This window comes from Pelecanus crispus, chromosome 2 (genome assembly GCF_030463565.1).
Source record: "Pelecanus crispus isolate bPelCri1 chromosome 2, bPelCri1.pri, whole genome shotgun sequence".
NCBI lineage: Eukaryota > Metazoa > Chordata > Aves > Pelecaniformes > Pelecanidae > Pelecanus > Pelecanus crispus.
Genome location: NC_134644.1, coordinates 28239241 through 28258732, shown reverse-complemented (window position 1 = coordinate 28258732; position 19492 = coordinate 28239241). Strand labels below are relative to the sequence as shown.

Here is a 19492-nt window from a genome sequence, read left to right as displayed (position 1 = left end):
TAAAATGATCTGAAACTTAAGAGTCATAAAGACTCTTTGAATCACTGAATAATTTAGGTTGGAAGGGAGCTCTGGTCCACCCCATGCCCCCATCTTCAAAACAGGGCCAACTTTGTCATGGCCTTGATCAGTTTTGAATCTCTCTAATGATGGGATGCAACCTGTTCCAATGTTTGGAAAACCTCATAGTATGGGTGTTTTTTTGAAGAAAATATCTAGTCAGAATTTCCCTTGCTTCAACTTCTGTTCATTGCCTGTTATCTTGTCCCTGTGCAGAGAGCATAAAGAATCTGGGTTCACCCTTTCTACCTGCTGGAAGGTAGCTGAGACAGCAGTAAGATGCCTGCAACCGCATTCTTTTCTTTGGACTGAAGATGTTCCTTCCACCTCTTCCCAGGGTGTCTCCTGCACAGCTGCTCTCTAGCTCGCAGTGTCGCACAGGGCTATGCTGCTCCAGATGCAGGACTCACATTTGCCCTTGCTTCATAAAGCTTCTGCCAGCTCATTTCTCCAGCCTGTTGAGGTCCCTCTGAACAGCAGCCCTGCCTGTTCGCCTATCTAACCTCTAATGGTTAATTGCTAATGGTGCCTTCTGTCTTACTGTCTGTAAATCCACACAGCCCTCCCTTGCACCAGAGACAAACGTGTGCGTAGCAAGCTTTAAAGCTATTAGCTGTAACCAAGAGGAACTGAGGGTGAATGGTAGAAGGAAGTAGACAAGGTTTGCCTGGAAATTAGTGATGGTAGTGACCCCAAACTAACACGAACAAGTGAACAACTCTGCCTGGAGACTAGCACCCAAAGTCAGATGAGGAAGTAACCAACATCAGTAGGTGAAAGGGGCAATGACTGAAGTTATCTAAGGTCACGTAAGAAACATCTGACAGGGCAACCCGTGTAATGTCTAGTGCAGGACGCTGGCTATGTAAACCCAGCACAGAAAAGTAAACTTTGGGGAAGAGCCTCTAAAGACCCTGGAGACTGACCTGCCAGTAAGCTGAACTATTGTGCAGAAGTTCTGTAGCCTCCACCCTTTTCCCCAGACCCAGGATGAAGTAAGCTATGTGCTGTACCCTGAATTTGACCACAGACAGCGGGACTCCAACTTATCAGTGAGTTGAGCCAACATGGGTGTCCTTTTGCCCAGTCAGCAGTCAGGACAGATGCATGGGAACATGACTTCCTTGGTGTGGCTGTGGCATGAGCTGCAGGTAACACGTGAACGTAATGTGCCAAGAATGAGATGTGCGTATAGTATGTGCTGTGTGACTTGCTGTTACTGTTTTTGAAGGAGCGGTTTGGTTAGTATTTTTTTTTATTAATTTTATTTACTTTTTGTTATTTTAAAAATTATTTTAATGATTAAGTATTTGAATTAAACAAGGGCTCATCTATTTCACTTGCATAACCATACTAATACTGATTGAACAACTATCACAGCATACCATGACAAACTCTGGCATATGGTGCATAGGCAGCAGGCACTAAAGGTATCAAGAGCCATATATGAACCCTTGCACTCCAGTGCCATTGCTGCCCTGAGGCAAGGAATGAGGAGGGAAATCTCCCTGTTGGAGAATGCGGGAAACATGAAGATGTCCCTGCAACAATATCCAGGTCATTAGCCAATCTGTGGAAAAACTGAGGCAAAGCAGTAATTAATTTATCTCAGACTTTTCTGTATCCTTTGCAGCAACGTCTCCTGTGTCACTGAGCAGCAGGCCTGGCTCCATGGAGGAGGGGAGATGAGTAGATGTTGCTTAAATTGACTTTTGCAAGGCTTTTGGCATGGTCTCCTCTGGTATCCTTATATCCCCCAAGATCAAGCAGGTCTGCTGGGCTCTTCTATCCTTCAGGGCAGTGGTCCCATAGAATCCTGCCAAGCAGATCCCTGAACAAGCCAAAATTTGCTCTCCTGAAGTCCAGGGTTGTAATTCTAATGTTCATCTTCATTTCTCTCCAGTTCTTAAACTCCACCATTTCATGGTTAATGCTCCTAAAGCTGCCATCAACCTTCACTGAAGAACTGACCAGTTCCAAACTGGTCATAAACCTGTTTGTGACTAACAGATTTAGCAGACTGCCTCCCTTAGTTGGCTCATTGAACACTTGTGTCAAGAAGTTTTTTTGACACATTCCAAAAATCTCCCGGATTACCTGAACCATGTTACCCTTCCAGTAGATGCTGGAGCAGTGTAAGTCCTCTCTAAGTCCCTAACCATAACCCCTGAACTCTCTTGTCACTTGTTCCAAAGCAAGGGCTAGGTCACCCTCCCTCCCAACTAGATTATGGGACCTGTTGGCAAATATGCTTTTGCTCTGCTTTGTCAGGTGGATCCCTTCTCTCCCCAGCATTTTTCATTCCTCCAAGAAGCTCCACAAAAACCAGTGCCTCCCCTGCAACATCAGCTGCACAGCCAGGGGCTGTCCTGCATCCAATCCTACCTGACTGGCATGATCAAGAAGAATACCTCTTATACCCTTCCACCCTAGACCCCAGAGCCCTGTGACACAGAATCACAGAATCATAGAATAGTTTGGGTTAGAAGGGACATTTAAAGGTCATCTCACACAACGCGCCTGCAATGAGCAGGGAAATCTTCAACTAGAATGCTTCCAGGGATGGGGCATCTACCACCTCTCTGGGCTACCCATTCCAGTGTTTTACCACCCTCATTGTAAAAAATTTCTGCCTTATATCTAGTCTAAATCTACCCTCTTTTAGTTTAAAAACCATTACCCCTTGTCCTACCACAACAGGCCTTGCTAAAAAGTTTGTCCCCATCTGTCTTATAAGCCCCCTTTAAGTATCGAAAGGCTGCAACAAGGTCTCCCCGGAGCCTTCTCTTCTCCAGGCTGAATAAGCGCAACTCGCTCAGCCTTTCTTCATAGGAGAGGTGTTCCAGTCCTCTGATCATTTTTGTGGCCCTCCTCTGGACCCGCTCCAACAGTTCCATGTCTTTCCTGTGCTGAGGGCTCCAGAGCTTGACACAGTACTCCAGGTGGGGTCGCACCAGAGCAGAGTAGAGGGGCAATTAAAATTTATAGGCTCCCCTTAATCGGGTGGCCTGTAGTAGATACCAATGGCATGGTTCCCTTTGTTCTAATTCTCTAATTCTTACCCATCAGCTTTGAACCTGCTCATGGCTATTCTTCAGAGACATACTCAAGGTCTTCCTCAGCAATATCAATGGTGCTGGTGGACGAGCAGCAGAGCAATAGCTTAAGCGCTGGAAGAGCCTCAGTAGTCTTTCCACAGCATCTTGGATACAAGCCCCTGATAAGCTATGCTACTATCAACACTAAATGGATATCGAGTCAGATGATTAGGAAGTCATGCAAAAAACCCACACACCAATACTAATGCACTTAGATTAATTATTCCCACAGAAATCAATTCTAGTCTAGGAACTCACTGACACATTAGCTTTATTCAAGATTACTTCAAAATCAGCCAAGGGATTCAATGTTTTGGCACCTCTCCAGGTTCTGGTCCTTACACTGCTCTGCTCTTCTGAGTGCGCAAGTAGAGAATCTCTTCTATCTCTTCCAGACAGCCTGACAGTATCCCAACACAATGCTTACATAAAAGGTTTCCTTGAATACATAATGATCATTTAATCAGCATTCTCTATAGCACCCCACAATTCTCATGGGAATGGCCAGCTCAAAGAAACACATTTGTAAATCTGTGCTTTAACATCCCTGAGTGCAAGTGAAGCACATATGTCAGCTCTATTCAACAGGTACAAGTGCTACCCGGGAATGTTTCTAAAACCTAACTGCATTTTGAGGAGAGATCTGCCTTCCCTCACCCCCACCCTTGACAGCACCCTTACTGGAAGGAAATCCAGGAAGAAAATACAGATGGGTCACAAGTAAGCTGCTGAGTTCAGACCATGTCCTTAATCTGGATGACTAGGTGATCAACATTCTAGGCAAGCTGGACCACCCTCATGGCACAGTCCAGGGTAGCTAAATGCTCCTACAGCACCATCCCTGTGGCTTGGCGAGTTATCCTGCAAGGATTAATGGTGGGTATTTCTGCCCAGCTGACACAATGTTGTATCACATTAATCAAGATGCACCAAAACTGTGTGGGAGCTTCCACAACATAGTATCTCTGACTTTGAAAGAGTAAAAAAATGAGCTAAATAAACATTTATGACGATATTTCAGTTGCAGGGGTAGGAGTTTATGTTTAGATCCAACCAACTTGAGGATGAAGTGATTCAAAACTTGTCAAGTCATTCCTTTATCCAGGAAAGGAAAAGAAAAGCCACTCCTAAGAAAATCCAGCCCTGCCAAATCTTACTAATTCACATTACACTTAATTTTAAAAACGATCCTCTAGATATCTAGCAAAATAGTTTATAATTCAGCCAAAATCTTTTAAATGAAGATTTCTATATATATTTCACACTCAAACATGTAATTTTCCATCCAAATGTGCAAATATTTCAAGAAATAACTTGCCATAAAATTCAAATTAACAAGATCTCAGGACACAGGGGCTATGTTTATGCCAGGAAATTAAACAGCGCCAGGGAATGCTCCCAAGCACTAGTAATTGATCATCTACACTATTAAATCACTGAAACAGTCTCTGGAACGGTTTGGCCTAAGTTAACTAATATTCTACCAAATAATACTCAGACACAGTCAAGGAGTTAGCAAAGGCTAGGAGTTAGCTTGGATGTTTCCAACAGACAATTCAGATACGGCCACCCTGCACTGAAAGGTAAGAAAGTTTAACAGCATGAGCACTGACCACTCTGGTGCCAGCTGGCCCCAGTGCCGAAGAACAGTCCGAGGCACAGCTCATCTACTACAACAGGCACAGTCAAGGAATATAAACCAACAAAGCAGTGGCGAATAGTCTTACCTCTCTGGTGCTAAGGGGTCACAGTATTCGTGAGTAATTTTTCACATTGTTCAACACGCTACTTCTGGTAGTCTTACTGAGCGATTACCAGGGCTTGTTACAAGTTCTTTGCAGAAACCAGAAAGAAAACAGCTGATATTAATACCCTCAATACAAGAAAGACATTGAGGTGCTGGAGCGTGTCCAGAGAAGGGCAACAAGGCTGGTGAAGGGTCTGGAGCACAGGCCTTATGAGGAGCGGCTGAGGGAACTGGGGTTGTTTAGCCTGGAGAAGAGGAGGCTGAGGGGAGACCTTATCGCTCTCTACAACTACCTGAAAGGAGGTTGTAGTGAGGTGGGTGTTGGTCTCTTCTCCCATGTAGTTAGCGATAGGACGAGAGGAAATGGGCTTAAGCTGCGCCAGGGGAGGTTTAGGTTGGAAATTAGGAAAAATTTCTTTATGGAAAGGGTGGTCAAGAATTGTAACAGGCTGCCCAGAGAGGTGGTGGAGTCACCATCCCTGGAAGTGTTCAAAAAACGGGTAGATGTGGCACTTCGGGACATGGTTTAGTCTAGTCTACCCTTGATTGGTTTAGTGTGGACTTGGTAGTGTAGGTTAATGGTTGGACTGGATGATCTTAAAGGTCTTTTCCAACCTAAACGATTCTATGAGTCTGTGATTCTATGGAATCTTTAGTGTAACCATAGTCGAATAGACAGGAAAAAATTACACTATCTTGGCGCAAGGCCCCACAAATTCAGTTTCTGCTGGGCCCATGATTCAGGTTTATCAAAGAAACAGAAAGTGCACCAAGCACACACGGCTTCTTAAGCAGCCCTTCAAGAAGTCCCAGATCAGCAGTCAGTATCACAGAGCAAAGGGTTTTTCCTTCCTCTTCTTTTTCTCTGGATTCAAGGAAAAAGTAATAGACAAGGAAAGGAAGAACAAAATGATCACCCCCAGCCAGGAAAAAGACAACATAATCCAGCTCTCTGAATCAGACATGGAGTGTCTGATCTTTTGCTTTTGGGTCCTGTCTCATTACCCAGGACTGAGAAGCAGTACAAAATCTCTCCTGCCTCTTCCACAACATGAATCTGCAGTACGGAGAATGCCTGCAAATGTTTAAAGGACACAGCTGTTTCATAGGATAAGAGCACAGGTAGGGAAAGTAAGAAGGACCAGGAGAAAATCTGCACAGGCATGTGCACTGGAAGAAGAGGATTATCTAGGGGAAGGAGTCACAAAAATAAAGCAATGCTGTTCACCGCTACTGTGAGCAAAGAGCATTCCCACCAGGGTATACTGCTGCTGGCTAGATCCTGCAGTTGACTTCATCTGTCCTCTGTACCTGTCTTAGTGCTTGCAAAGACACGACTGTATAAATTACCTTTCCAGATGTTGTGATGTTAAACAAAACTAACAGCAGGCATGCAAATACTGTTTTCTGAGACAGTGTATTTTCCAGAAAAAAATCAGCTCAAGATGGGGTGAGGAATTAGCTGAAGAAGGAATAAATGACATATCAAGTTGATGTTAATTAAGAAGCGAATATTTTCACTTTTTGCCCTTTAACTGCTCCTTGTATAAAAGCTATCTAATAGAAAAGTAAAAACTTCATTTTTGTCTGAAAGATTGCATTTGCAGTACAGTAAGAGATAAAGAAATATGGCTGTGAACTGAGAGTGGGAGCTGAGACAAAACCCTGCTTTGAATTAAAACTGTCCAGATAAGAAAAAACAAAAAATGGTAATAAATGATTCTTTATTAGAACAGAGAATAGTTAATAGTGGAAAGCCCCAGGGTTTGATAGTTACACTGCTATTGTTAGAACCTACTCTTCAGTGATGTAGAAGATTAATTAACATGGGAAAATTTGCTAACTACTTATTTAGATTCTTCATTAAGATGGGAAGACTTTGACGCATTTCAGCAGAATTTAATTTTAAAAAAAACCTGGTGAACTCATTGGTAGGTTAGAACTAATACACTTAATTATTTTCAAGGTGGTGCAAATCATGAGAAACCAAACAGGTTTTGCACAGGTTCTGTGTGGTTCCCTGAAAGAATTGACTCAGAAAGCACCATGAGAGCATCCGCTCAGTGCCTAGCAACAGTTTGGAAAGCTGAGAAAATGCTTAGTCACATTCATACGACAGAATACAGAAGGAGGACATGGAATTTACAATTTGCCTCTCCATTAAAACACTGAATTTGGTTAAATTCCTTAAAAGAAACCTTTCAGAGGAAATTAATAATGATAAAAGCATACAAGCAGCATACGAAGGACTGGGATTTTCCAATGACTCTCCCTCATGCAAGACCCTTTCTACTTATCAATGCAGTAAGTCTTCGCAGGACCACGTCCTCCTTTCCTGGGATCCTGCCTTTCCCAGAGCTGCGTGGGCATGAATCTTTGTATCCAGTGAGGCAGAGAAGTCCAGTCCCCACTGAAAGCTCCCATATTTGTCCTAGGAGGACAGAGACTAGGTAAGTATGATAGAAGGACAAAGTTTGCTCTGTAAAAGAACTGGATTTTCTTTCTTGTCAGTGTGTTCAAGAAAAAATAAAATTCCCTGGAGGCATGCAACTCTCCAAGTAAGCTTTCTCTGGTGAAGACATTAGGGTCCCCTAGCACCCTTTCATTATCATGAAGAACAGGGAGAAAGAGTGGGGTCACAGAGGCTCAACATCACCCAATCCACCTCAAAGAACTTCAGGTCTGCTACTCAGCACCACAGTCCATGAGGAGACTGCAAGCAAAATAACATCGGAGAAGCTCCATGACAGGATAGGATTCCCACTGTCAAGCTGCCTCCTTATCCTATCTTTTATGATTGTAGGCACCACTCGCAAATTTCAAGTTGATGGATTACATCCTAAATGGGGTCAGAAGAAGCACAGAACAATTAGTGATATTAGTCTGGCGCTGCCCTCTGACTGATCCATTAATCTTAGAGCAGGGGTACGACACCCAACAATATTGAAAAACAACACACATTTCAAAGGAAAATCCCTCCTGCATATAATCAAATTCAGAAATCCACTAATATGAGATATTAGTAAACTAAATAGTTAAGCAAAATTAGAAAGAAGACTTGGTATTTACATCCACTGAAACAGCATTCATAGTTGTATTTGCCAGATTAGAGTCACGAGGACACTAATTCTCATCCCTAAAAACAGAAGCTGCTTGCCAGCTGGGATTATGAAAGAATTCCCTCTCTTTCCTTTGTCTCACAGGCTATCAGAGTACATCTGGTGGGTGCTGATTATCTTCTTATACAACATTATAAGAAAGAATAATTTAATTTATTATCACTGGAGAAGCCAAATTGTTTGGGTCAATGATCTTGCATTATGGTATGACAACTCTTCTGAATGGTCCAATACTTCAAACAATGCATAAGATAATCATAGATGCTTGTGTTTTCTCTCCTTTTCCCCTCTCTGACCCTCACCTAGAACAGTTCAAAAGGTAAAAGCTATGTCTCCATTTTCACAGATTCTTTACTGTGTCAGCTACAGACAGTCTGGATACATTTTTCTGGCAGAAACATTGCAAAAATCTATTCTAGGTCAACGACTTCCACTGTCAGGATCATTCAAAGTGTTCAGAAGGCTCAAAGGAGAAAAATAAATCACTAAGTACTGGTATTATGCAAGCTCCTTGAAGAGATATTGACTGCATTTATTGCGAGGAATTAAGAAGCAGCTTTAACGTCATTCTGTTCATGAATGTCCTTTCTTTGCAACTGATCTCACATAATAAACCCTGCCACAAAAACTAGCATGCACTTTGACTAGATTAAGGACAAAACAATTGTGTATATGTAATGCTGCGGCTTATAAATGTGAGGTAATGCCAGTGAAATGTACACAAATCTCTGTGTGTACAGGACACCAGGCAGAAGAAAGGTACACACAGTTTATGCTATGATCACGAGGATAACTATGCTTATTAAAGCAGTTCTGTAAAAACCACTACACTGTCACTATTATACAGCAGACATGTGAGTAAGTATGTATGTGATTTCTCCTGTGAAAGAAGGATTCATGAAGTTGCCCTGCCTTGAGTTAGGCGGGGTGTGCGACTGTACGTTGCCTACACACCTGTAGTTCAGCTGGGACACCCACCGCAGGAACGGCAGAAGGTATTTAAATAGCAACAACCTTTTCCACTGCTCCTGCCTCCCGCAGTGACATGGATCATTAATGGCAGCCGCCAAGGGAACGGCGCACGCAAAGGTCAGCAGCGCCGCTCCCTGCGCTGCCGACAGGCAGGAGCTGACGGCTGGGGGCAAGCAAGGGATTTTGCCCCAGAAGATCCTCCTGTGTTGTCCCGAAGGTTCTGGAGCAGTTCAGGTGCAGAGGTGAGCACTGTCTGCCAAAGAAGGTGGAGACGAGGGATTTCTCCATCCCAGCTCTAATGCAGGTGGGAAAGAGGATCTGTCAGAAAACAATTGTTTTCTCCACAAAACAAGCAGCAGGCAGGGCTCTTTTGTCATACAGCAAAAGAAAAACAGTCAGCAAGATAAAAATACATCATGTTCTTTCATATCTAAATTCAACAATATTAGCTCTCGCTTAACTTTACAAGCCAATCTTTAAACCTACAGTGAAGCCAAAATGTCAAGCATCCTGAAATCTCCAAAAAACAGCTTTCTGGAAACATTTCTGATTTTGAGTAGCTGAAACCAATACAGTTCATCAGTGCCAGCAGAGCATCAGACAACTCAGTGGTCCAGGACCTGACCAGAAGCCAGGCAGGAGCCTGCACCACACAATGCTTAGCCATCTCGTCAAATCTCGCTCCCAGCCTACCACAAACCAGGAAAAAAAAAATCATCCATTTCTCAGCTGGCCTGTGTAAAGCAGAAGAGTAGTCTTTCCGAGTTTTTTTCCCATGACGTTTTAAATGAAACAAAAATAGGGGGAGTTACACCAAACTCTACCCATTCCTTTCCTCTAATTAGACATATACATTAGTAAGACACTGCTAACCACACAGTATGCCAGTGTGCATATAGATTCTTATATATGTTTTATTTAATAATACTTTAATATTATTTCATATTATAATTCATATGATAATGTATTTTAAATTTTATTTTTAATTTAATATTATTTTATGAGGTTTTTTTATCTAGTTGTGACACTAATGCACTGGGTCATTTCTCCTGTGAAAGCTCAGTATCTTAAGCTTATTTACAAGGACAAATGTAGGAGCTCACACATCTCTCCTTGATATATGAGACCTGTCAGAAGCCAATGATCCCAGTGCACAGGATACACAGTACACTTGACAACGAGAGCTCAACAACGATGAAGAAGTGTTTTTTACAGACCACTATTTTGTGACAAAAGGGTGTAGACTGCAACCAGTCTGACTGTAATTTACTTCCCGAGAGAAGATTCTGGGAGCATTCTGTGTGAAAATCATTTTATGTTTCTTCCTTCCTCCAAACCCATTATTTTTCCATGGAAGTAAGTATTCAATTCTGTAACTTATGCAATACTAATTACATGAACTAAGCCAATTCTAAATGTGTATAATACATACGTTTTATGGGAACGCTTTCTTTTTTCTTTTTTTTTTTTGAGCTAAAACATCAAACACAAAATATATATAGCATTTGTCTTGTGTACCAAAACACGGGAAGACATTATTCTCTGTCGTAAGGATTTTATGTTTGATGGTCCCAACTCTGCAGAAAACCTAATAAAGTATACACTCATTTTTATAGTGAACTCAGTAGGAACACTCACAGCATCTGTGAGTCTTTGCAGAAATAGTGCTGATGTAACTAAAACTGTAAATGTTACACAAAAGTATATTCAACTGTAATTACACTACGATTTCTAATAACCTTTTTCCTAAATAACCTCTTTCAAATAAAACCTTGATCAACCACACCCAAGATTCTTTGCAGAATCCACATCCCAACATTATTCCTTAATGTCGTGTGGGAACAGCTATGGAATCATAGTGGAAATGTGCACACCACCATATAGCACCACCATCTGAGAGGGACTGCATATATTATCACCAGTAGTTTAGTCATGGTTCAAAAGAAGTCAGCCCTGAACTCATTAATTAAAGAATTCAGCTGTATTCCCTAGAGAGGATTTTGAAGGAGAACCAAAGGGTGACTACAGAATGGCTGTTGCTTTGCAATATGCCAAAGATATTTTTTGATTTATTTTGTAGAGTAAAATCTCTACTGAAATTAATAAGCTATTAAACAGAAAAGCTATGTACTGCATAGGTTTTTAAATGGCAAAATGGTTCATTTCTACGGAAACGCTGTTCCTATTAATTAACAAACATTTTACAGCCTTGTATTTACATTAGTTCAGAACTTTACTTGCAGTATGTGTTACGTTTTCTAGCCTATTCATTATTTTATGGATTTTTACAGGGATGCCTTTCGATGAACCACAGCATAAGAGCAGAGAGAAACCCAGAGATGGTGCAGTGACTCAGGTAGCTCAACGAATTAATACTGGGATGTTCCTCTCCTCAATTCCGTAGGTGTCAACACTACTGCATCCAGTACTCTCCTCTCCTCTGTGCTGAGGTGGTGTCTGCGAGCACCAGGGTGCTCACGACCTTACTCCTCCAACCCTGGGGCAGTAATGTGGCCAGTCTCCCAGTGGAAGAGCAGGGAGGAGATCAGTGGCAGCACAGTGTCCATCTGACCAACACCCATGACCTTCATCATTCCAGCTAATACAAACAGTCTGAGGTCCATGGAGATCTAGACCAGTGAAGAATTGTCTTCTCTGTGCAATTTCAGCTTGTTTCAGTGGTCATATTTTAAAACTGTAAGCCAAAACAAAAATCTCTAATACCATAGCTTCTCCCTGTCTTGGGATAAAAACAGAGAAGGTGCAAAGAGGCCAAAAAACTCTGATTCCACCTGGGTGTACTGACACTCCTGTGAAAGAAGCCAGGTAATCTTAAGTATTCAATCACAATTTTTTTTCTTCTAAAATACTCACCTGACTTTCCCTTTGGTGTTTCTAAGAACAGTTGCAGCAAAATTTTGTGTAACACCAACCAGACTGATGCCATCAACTTCCACAATTTGGTCATTCACTTGGATCCTTTCAGGGGAAAAACACAGATATATAAATAATTGTGTAAATTCTTGGTGAATTTTCAGCAAAACTTAGCATACAGAGATCTTTTTAGTTTGATTTTGAACAAAGACTTTAAACAAAAACTCACTCATAAAATGACTGAGGTAAATACGAAAAATGCATCATTCCTTGCACACAGACATTTCATAAATCCAGCTTCAAAGTTACCATTACAATTAATAGCATCAATCATCCAGTCACTTTCCTTGTATATAAATACAGCAACACAAACTCCTGAATTTGTCATATGACTTAAATTAAACAAGATACTTGAGCAGTTCTTCTATCATTCTTTTCTAAGCCAATCTTGAAAAACAGCCTAAGACATAGCTCTGGTATTTCACGCTAATGGAAAAAAAATGCAATATTTAACTAAAACAACCTGCCCAAATGTGGAGAAAAGAGCTTGTGCATCAGACTTAACTGTGACCTACTCTCTTAAAATATTTCATCTAACTTGCTCCAAAAATATGAATTCTCAGTGTAAGTGTGATCTTGCCGCACACAATAATAAGACCTTGGACTGTTTTAATGAGGACTCTCTCCTTGAAACCAAATACCTATTTACAGTCGATACACTGATGCAGGAAAAGTTAGGTGGAATAAAAAACACACTGCTTTTATCTGAAGCAAGCACTGCTACGAAATCCCTAGAGCAGGCATTGGACTCATCTGGATTACAAATGCTTGGAAGGAGGACTGCTATACTAAAATGTCCTCTAGAAATGCATGAAGTCCTATAGTTTCAAAAATTAAAAAAAACCCCAAACATTCAGAACTAGTGAAAGGGAGCAATTTTCAGGCACTTACATGGATGCTACTGATCCAAATGATACAAAGGAACCAAGAAACAGCTATGAAAAAATCCCATTTAAATTATATGAAAATACCTAAATTAAGCTATTTAATATCTCAGGATATCTTAGTGATAAGACTTCTTTTCAAAGAACAACAGAGGTTTCAAAAGAGGCCTGAAGCATTTTGACTTGGAGCACTAATTTCTCTGTCAAGTCTGAGGCAATGCTTTGCAGTTCTACAGGTGTTCAAGCAGTATCTTCAGTTCTTTGGACTCCACTGATGAGTAAGAAATACAAGATTTATTCTTTGGCAGCCTCACATCACAGACTGTCACTGCGTTCTGGCCAGGACCTCCCTTCTGTATATAAGAAACCATGAAAAAATGATCTATAAACGCCTATCTTGAAAATCCCATCAGGCATTTAAATCTCAGAATTTTATTTCAGTTTTCACTGAAGCATTTAATAAATACACCAATCACATGAATATTTATTGTATTTTGATACTGTAAAAAAATTTTTTTTTTTTTTTTTTACTTTAGCAAACATGAGGTGCAGTCAGATGGCCGCAGGAGTTCCAAGAAAAGAAGCTTAAGAAGTTGGAGCCCATGGAGTGGGAAGCTGTCACCCTCTTGGCTGAAAACTAAATGGTGGAAGAACAGACTCCTTTCTGATGGCAGCTTAGCTACAACACTTTACAGACTTCACTATGCAGTGGACTAGCAGTGTTCATACAGGTACGTAGTTATAGTATTTCAGGTGATGAAACGTCATGGTAGAGAACTGTTGCCTACAATTTCATAAGTAGCTCTGTCTTGATCTACTGCAAGTCAGTCTGATTTCATTTGTCCTTCGGGATTATTTTGTATCTCTTTCTTTCTCGTTTGTACAGCTCCTAAATTAATTTCCAACTCTGATTTTTATGGCCATTGTTCTCCAAACCTCCTCTTTTTCTATATATATATTTTAATTATAAATAAACATACGTACATATCAAACAACATTCAATTAACACCATTGTTATTCAAATTATATCATTTGAAAAAATAAATTTCCTGTCTGATGCCGTGTACATTCTATACCGCCCAGATTAAAGTACTCTCATGGCCATATTCTCCTGGCCACCTTCCTCTTCCTGGGACATCCCCTCTCCATCCCCTCTCCCACTGCAGCTCTGTACCTGTAGCCTAGCCCTAACTCCCCAGACAAGCCACCCCAGGCACAATCCACACCAAAATATTATCAGAGCCACATTCTCTGGGCAGCCTTCCCTTTAGAGTCTCCTCCATTAGGAGCTCTAGGCTTCCTCTGTCTCTCAAATCTAATTTCAAACATGAACGAAAAATTAGGCTCAGGTTGGCAAAGCCTGAATTATAGAGGTTTAACTGCTTTTATCATTAATGAAATTGGTAATTATTCTGACAACTATTTTCCAATGGTCATGACTTAAATCTTCGCCTATGTGAAGCAGCACTTCAATGAAGTAGCAACTACAGAAGCAAACCAACTAAAGTTGAACAAATCACTTGCATAATTACTGCTCTGTATGATGAACTGAAAAATTTAACCTGTGCAGAGACAACGTTTACAGTATTTTTCAAGTTAAGAACTGTGTAATGTTTCAAAACTGTTGTTCTCCATGTTATCAAAATACTTTAAAATGTGCGTGACTCATCACAACAACAATTTGAAAGAAGAAGCTATGAATTCATCCAGGAAAAGATTTTATTTTTCATACTCAGTCTAATGATGGATTTCATATTTTACACACTATTAATAATCTCTCTTATTACTTATCAACATGTGCCATTGGATTCATCTCGAAGCACCCTCCTTGGTTAAATACTGCCACACAACGCTTTTTGATGTGACCACTGAACACTACCTGTTTGTTTGCCTCAACATGAATCAAGCCAGCAGTGCTCAATCACTGAGAAGTCCCTTTGTACAGATTTTGGGTTTCCATGGGAGGCAAGTACTTTATATTACAATTTGATGGGTCTTTAATAAAGATGGGAGTTATCCTACAGACATTGTAGTGTTTTAAATTGTAGTTTCAGAAGAGCCTGCTTGAAGATTGCTATGCGATTTTTCAGAATATCTGATGCAACCGCTGAAATATAGTTTTATTTTCTGTTAGGAGACTTTGTTTTGCTATCAGTGTTAATGATTAACTAGGCTTTTCACAAAGATGAAGTTAACAGGACCCTTTAGCATTGATGCACTTTATTACAGAGCTTGCTGCTCCTGACTGAGAGGATTACATATCCCTTTCCCAAGTGAATGATCAGTCAGGCTCTCAAAGAGAAAATCAGAGGGCTATTTCTCAGCTGACTGAACATTCAGCCAGTTGAAAACCAACACAAATATTAGAATGGTCAAAGAAAGATATTATTTTTTTCTTGGCTGACAAGCTCCTTTCAGATGCCATCTAGGGAAATGAAAGAAGAGATTTGTGATTGAACATTAACTTCTGTAGCCCACTCAAACATGTGAATAATGAGAAGAACAGAAAATACAGATCATTGTAGAGCAGCAGTGAGCAACTCTGATTTTCAACCAGAGAATTTCACAGAGAATGCCAGTCATGAGCTTAATGCCTTCTGGCTGAGCTCAAGCATACCTTTCAGAAAAACATTCACTTAAAGTTAAAGTAATGGATGAAGTAATGACATCTTGAGGTGTCAGCTTCTTCACTCCCCTTCATAATTTTTAAGCCTATGATAAATCAGTACTTGGCCTTCAACCTGGTATCTTATTGCCAAGATCTGTAAAGATAACCTGCAAGCCCAATCTGGAAGGCGGTATACTTCAGTAGTTTCAGAGCAATGTTATTAAATTTTGCAAACCCCTGCCACGTAGAGCCTTCTGATTTAATTTGTGTGGGGTTTCCACAGCAGAACAACCTTTTGCCTGTCTGAAAAATTACACGTTCATCAATAATGAACATGTTACTGCAATACATTTTTTAGAAGACAGTGTCAACTTCTTAGAGTTTATTCTTACTCTGTTTACCCATGTTTGTGTTTGGTATTATTTATAAGTAATATAAACAAATCACTAATGGTTAAAAATAGAAGCAGAGAATGCATGTAAGTAGACTTATTTGCTTATGTATCGGATAAGTAATATTTTATTTGTATGCAAATTTACAAAGGGTATGCACTGGGACAAAACAACAGATTATATGGGTTGGAAGATGTTTAAGAATACTTTTCATTATTAAATGTTTACATAGTAAAGTGGTTTTTTTCTAACTTTTAATGAGAAACATTGGCCTGATTGTGGCAGGTATTGTATAATACACAGATAACTCTGTCCTGTATGACAGGAAATATTGTACATTCAAAAGGAATTCTTTAACCTGCATGTACGAAGCAAGCAATTCTAGAAGCAACCAGGTTTTATATGAGCATCATATAAGACTACCAACACCAACTCACTTCTTTAGTGGGCAAGATTTATGGTACAGCTTCCCATTCCAATTGATTAATGTACTTTCAGTGCTGTAGGGGTGAAAACTGAACTCTGGAGCAGAAGACTATGCATAATAAGAAATACAAAGTGACAGCCTGTGTTATTAAACTTGAAAGGAGGTGTATTTAGTAAGAGTTTATGCACTCAGATGCACTAATTATTTTCCTAATCAAACGCTGAGCAGAACTCTTTTTCATAAGTACTGATTGTTTAAAGCTGGTTTGAAGCCAAAAGAACACGTGGGAGCTCAACACCTTTAAAATCTACACTACCTTCAAAAGTGATACACAATTTGGAATCTCCAGCTTTACTCATCCTAAAGCATCTGGGTTTTCAGGTAGTCACAAATACACATCTTTGGCAAATCTGTTCTCCTTAAACAGCTTAAACTCAGTACACTAAACTGGTGTCTTCTCATAACCACATCAGGTATTTGGACCTTACCAAGGAAGTTTCCAAATTTTACAGCTTTGAGTTATCACGACATACATTAAGCAAACAACTCTTTCCTATGAAAATCATAATTCATAGTAACTATTGCTGGGAAAATTTCCAAATACTGAGTCTAGTTTACCTGCCATCTCTTTCTGCTGCCCCACCTTCTGTTACTGTTTTGACAAATATTCCCAGTTTTTCAAGGCCTGCATCTGCTCCGACTCCCATTCCAATAATGCTTATGCCAAGTCCATCTTCATCTGTAAAAAAGGAAAGTGAAAGCAGAAACTTCTTACATTTGATTTATATAGTTATTTGGTAGATAAACATTTATACTTTGGTTCCTCTTGGTTTTCCATGTCAGTAACATTAATATCCTTCTGCTTCTTTTTAAAAACTTCATTATTCTACCATTTTAATAGCACACAAAAAATATCACCTTCACTCTTATGAGGAGCTCAGAACAACAATTTACTCCTCCAGCGGAGAATGAAAACATCACATCAAACACTGTGTAAAATCATATATTAATGGAGTGACACAAAACAATTCCCTTAGGGAAATAAAGAACTGCATGTCTCTGAACTGGTTCTTTAATTCCTTATCAAACAATTCTTGAAACCCAAAAAGCCAAGGTGACTACAACAGATCCATGGAAATTCAAGATAGGCTCTGTAGGCATGCCTAGACTTCCTCAGACTTGTAGATCAGTGTCACAGGAACTGGAAATGGCACACAGACTCCATACCTTTTTCTAGTTCAACTGGGAAGAGCTCCAGCTTTTCCACACGCTTCTCGAGTTCATATTCAGCTGATGCAGCCACTGGGTCAACTTCATCATTTCTCCTGTCATAGTCTTCATTGGAATATGTATTGAAAACCTGTGGAAACAGATCAAAAATCACTCAACTACCTACTCCAAAAAGACTTCCAGCTTATCAAAATAGCTACTGCTTTTGTCCTGTTATGTTGCAGAGTTTGAAAAGGCTTTTAAAAGACAGATTTCTCCTGCTCATTCAAACTGCAGGTTTTTAAATTTGTGCTTTTTCATTCAAGCAAAGCACAAGTATGGTTGCAAAAGTCAATGAGTATAGATGATTGATTTTTATTGTTTGTGATTATACATGCAGAAGGTGATCGTGAATGACTAAGTTGGCCTATACATGTCAGTATTTAAAACACTAATTCAACTCGTTAAGAATGCACTATTAGTAAAGATTCAGAGACAGGAAAAAGCAAAATACACTGAAATGGTGATCTGCATACAGTCTCTGTTTCAGTCTTTTCTCCTAATGAAGTTTCAGTTTGCATTCATCTAACCAAAGCTAGATCTGGAGATTACTAATCTACATTTATGCTGCCTATGGATACCATTAGACATTAAGCTCCATATTATGTATTAACTTTTTAGGAGAGTGATATACACAGCCATCAGTATTTTTTAAACTAACCAGGTTTACAGGTTTATTTCAGCTCTAAAGCGGTAATTTAACATTGACTGCATTAACCTGATTATATTATTTATGCTACTTTCTATTATACTTTCAACACGAACATGGCCTTCAATCAGAGATTATTCAGACCGTCAGGAATTTGAAACAGTCAGGAAAAGCATATTTTCATATTTTAGAGGTCGGAGTTTGCCAGCCTAATTCACTTAACTGTCCACATTTGGCAGTATGAAAGAATACACATTATTAGTGCTAATAATTTTACTGAACTTCAGTCCCATGCATATATCATGTTCATTACTTCAAATAAAGGAAACAATTTCCCATATCTCCTCTTCCTCTTTTACAGACACCCTACAGAAGATACAATTATGTAGCCACATTTTCCTACATCACTGTTTCTCTTTCAACATAAAACACTGCACCATGCTATGTAGCTACATGTATATTCAGGTCTCAAGAAGCCTGCTCTCTTACAGCCTTGCTTGGAGGCTCCTTCATGACTGCCCCTGGAGCAAGCGTGCCAGCTTGCTGCCCAGTGCAATGCCAGGAGCTGGGCTCGTTTCCACCTGAGGTTTCACCTGCCTGAAAAGCTGTTAGTGCAGATTAATTTCTTTTAAATAGTGAACATATTAAAATTGCGATAAAAAAACCCTATTCAATACTACTGTAAGTATAGTAACTGTGTTATGGCTACCTCAAAGCTACTGCAAAAACCTCCCAGCTTTATATAAAGCAGTGGTTGAAACAGAAAAGACATTAGTCACCCTACGGAAATTTTAACTCCTGCATTTTACATCAATGTGAAACACTTAATAAATTCTTCCAAGAAGACTGAGATGATAAGCGTTTTACAAGAAACCACAAACCTATCTCACATTGATTTTTAGTGATATTGATGCGAGAAAAAGGCTGTTTTAACCAAGTCATGTTGCTAAGAAGCCTTCATAAATATATCCAAAAGCTAAGTAAAATAAATCACATACTAAACACTGTCCAATGCTGCTGAGCATTTTATGCTGCTTTAGTATGTATAAGATTGGAAAAAAGACACTGATGCAGAAAGAAGCATAAGAAAATGTAACAATTTACTTGGTCTAAAATAATCTGCAAAATCTATGTGCAAGTTCTGGCCACACAACACACAAATGGAGAAACTGTGCAAAAAGACAACCCCTTCAAAATGTAAGTGATCATCTTCAACTCCTTCCCTAAGCTTCTGTTTGTGGATGCAATAACTGCATCTGCATCGGGTATTTTTTAAAGGCCTTGAACAATGTATTGATTTCGACTCCTGCTGTTAACCCCATTGGGTGTTTGA

At 39.8% G+C, this 19492-nt stretch overlaps 1 protein-coding gene across 4 annotated transcripts in view; it reads right to left on the bottom strand.

Moving 5' to 3' along the window:
- PPP1R9A (protein phosphatase 1 regulatory subunit 9A) overlaps nucleotides 1-19492 on the bottom strand; it is a 144786-nt gene that overhangs the window by 46783 nt on the left and 78511 nt on the right. For all 4 annotated transcript variants that reach the window (XM_075705199.1, XM_075705200.1, XM_075705201.1 and 1 more), the window contains exons 2-4: nucleotides 17469-17601; nucleotides 16860-16980; nucleotides 11871-11975 (exon numbers count right to left, since the gene is read on the bottom strand). In XM_075705199.1, the coding sequence (XP_075561314.1) occupies nucleotides 11871-11975; nucleotides 16860-16980; nucleotides 17469-17601 (359 nt within the window). The remainder of the gene's footprint in view (nucleotides 1-11870; nucleotides 11976-16859; nucleotides 16981-17468; nucleotides 17602-19492) is intronic.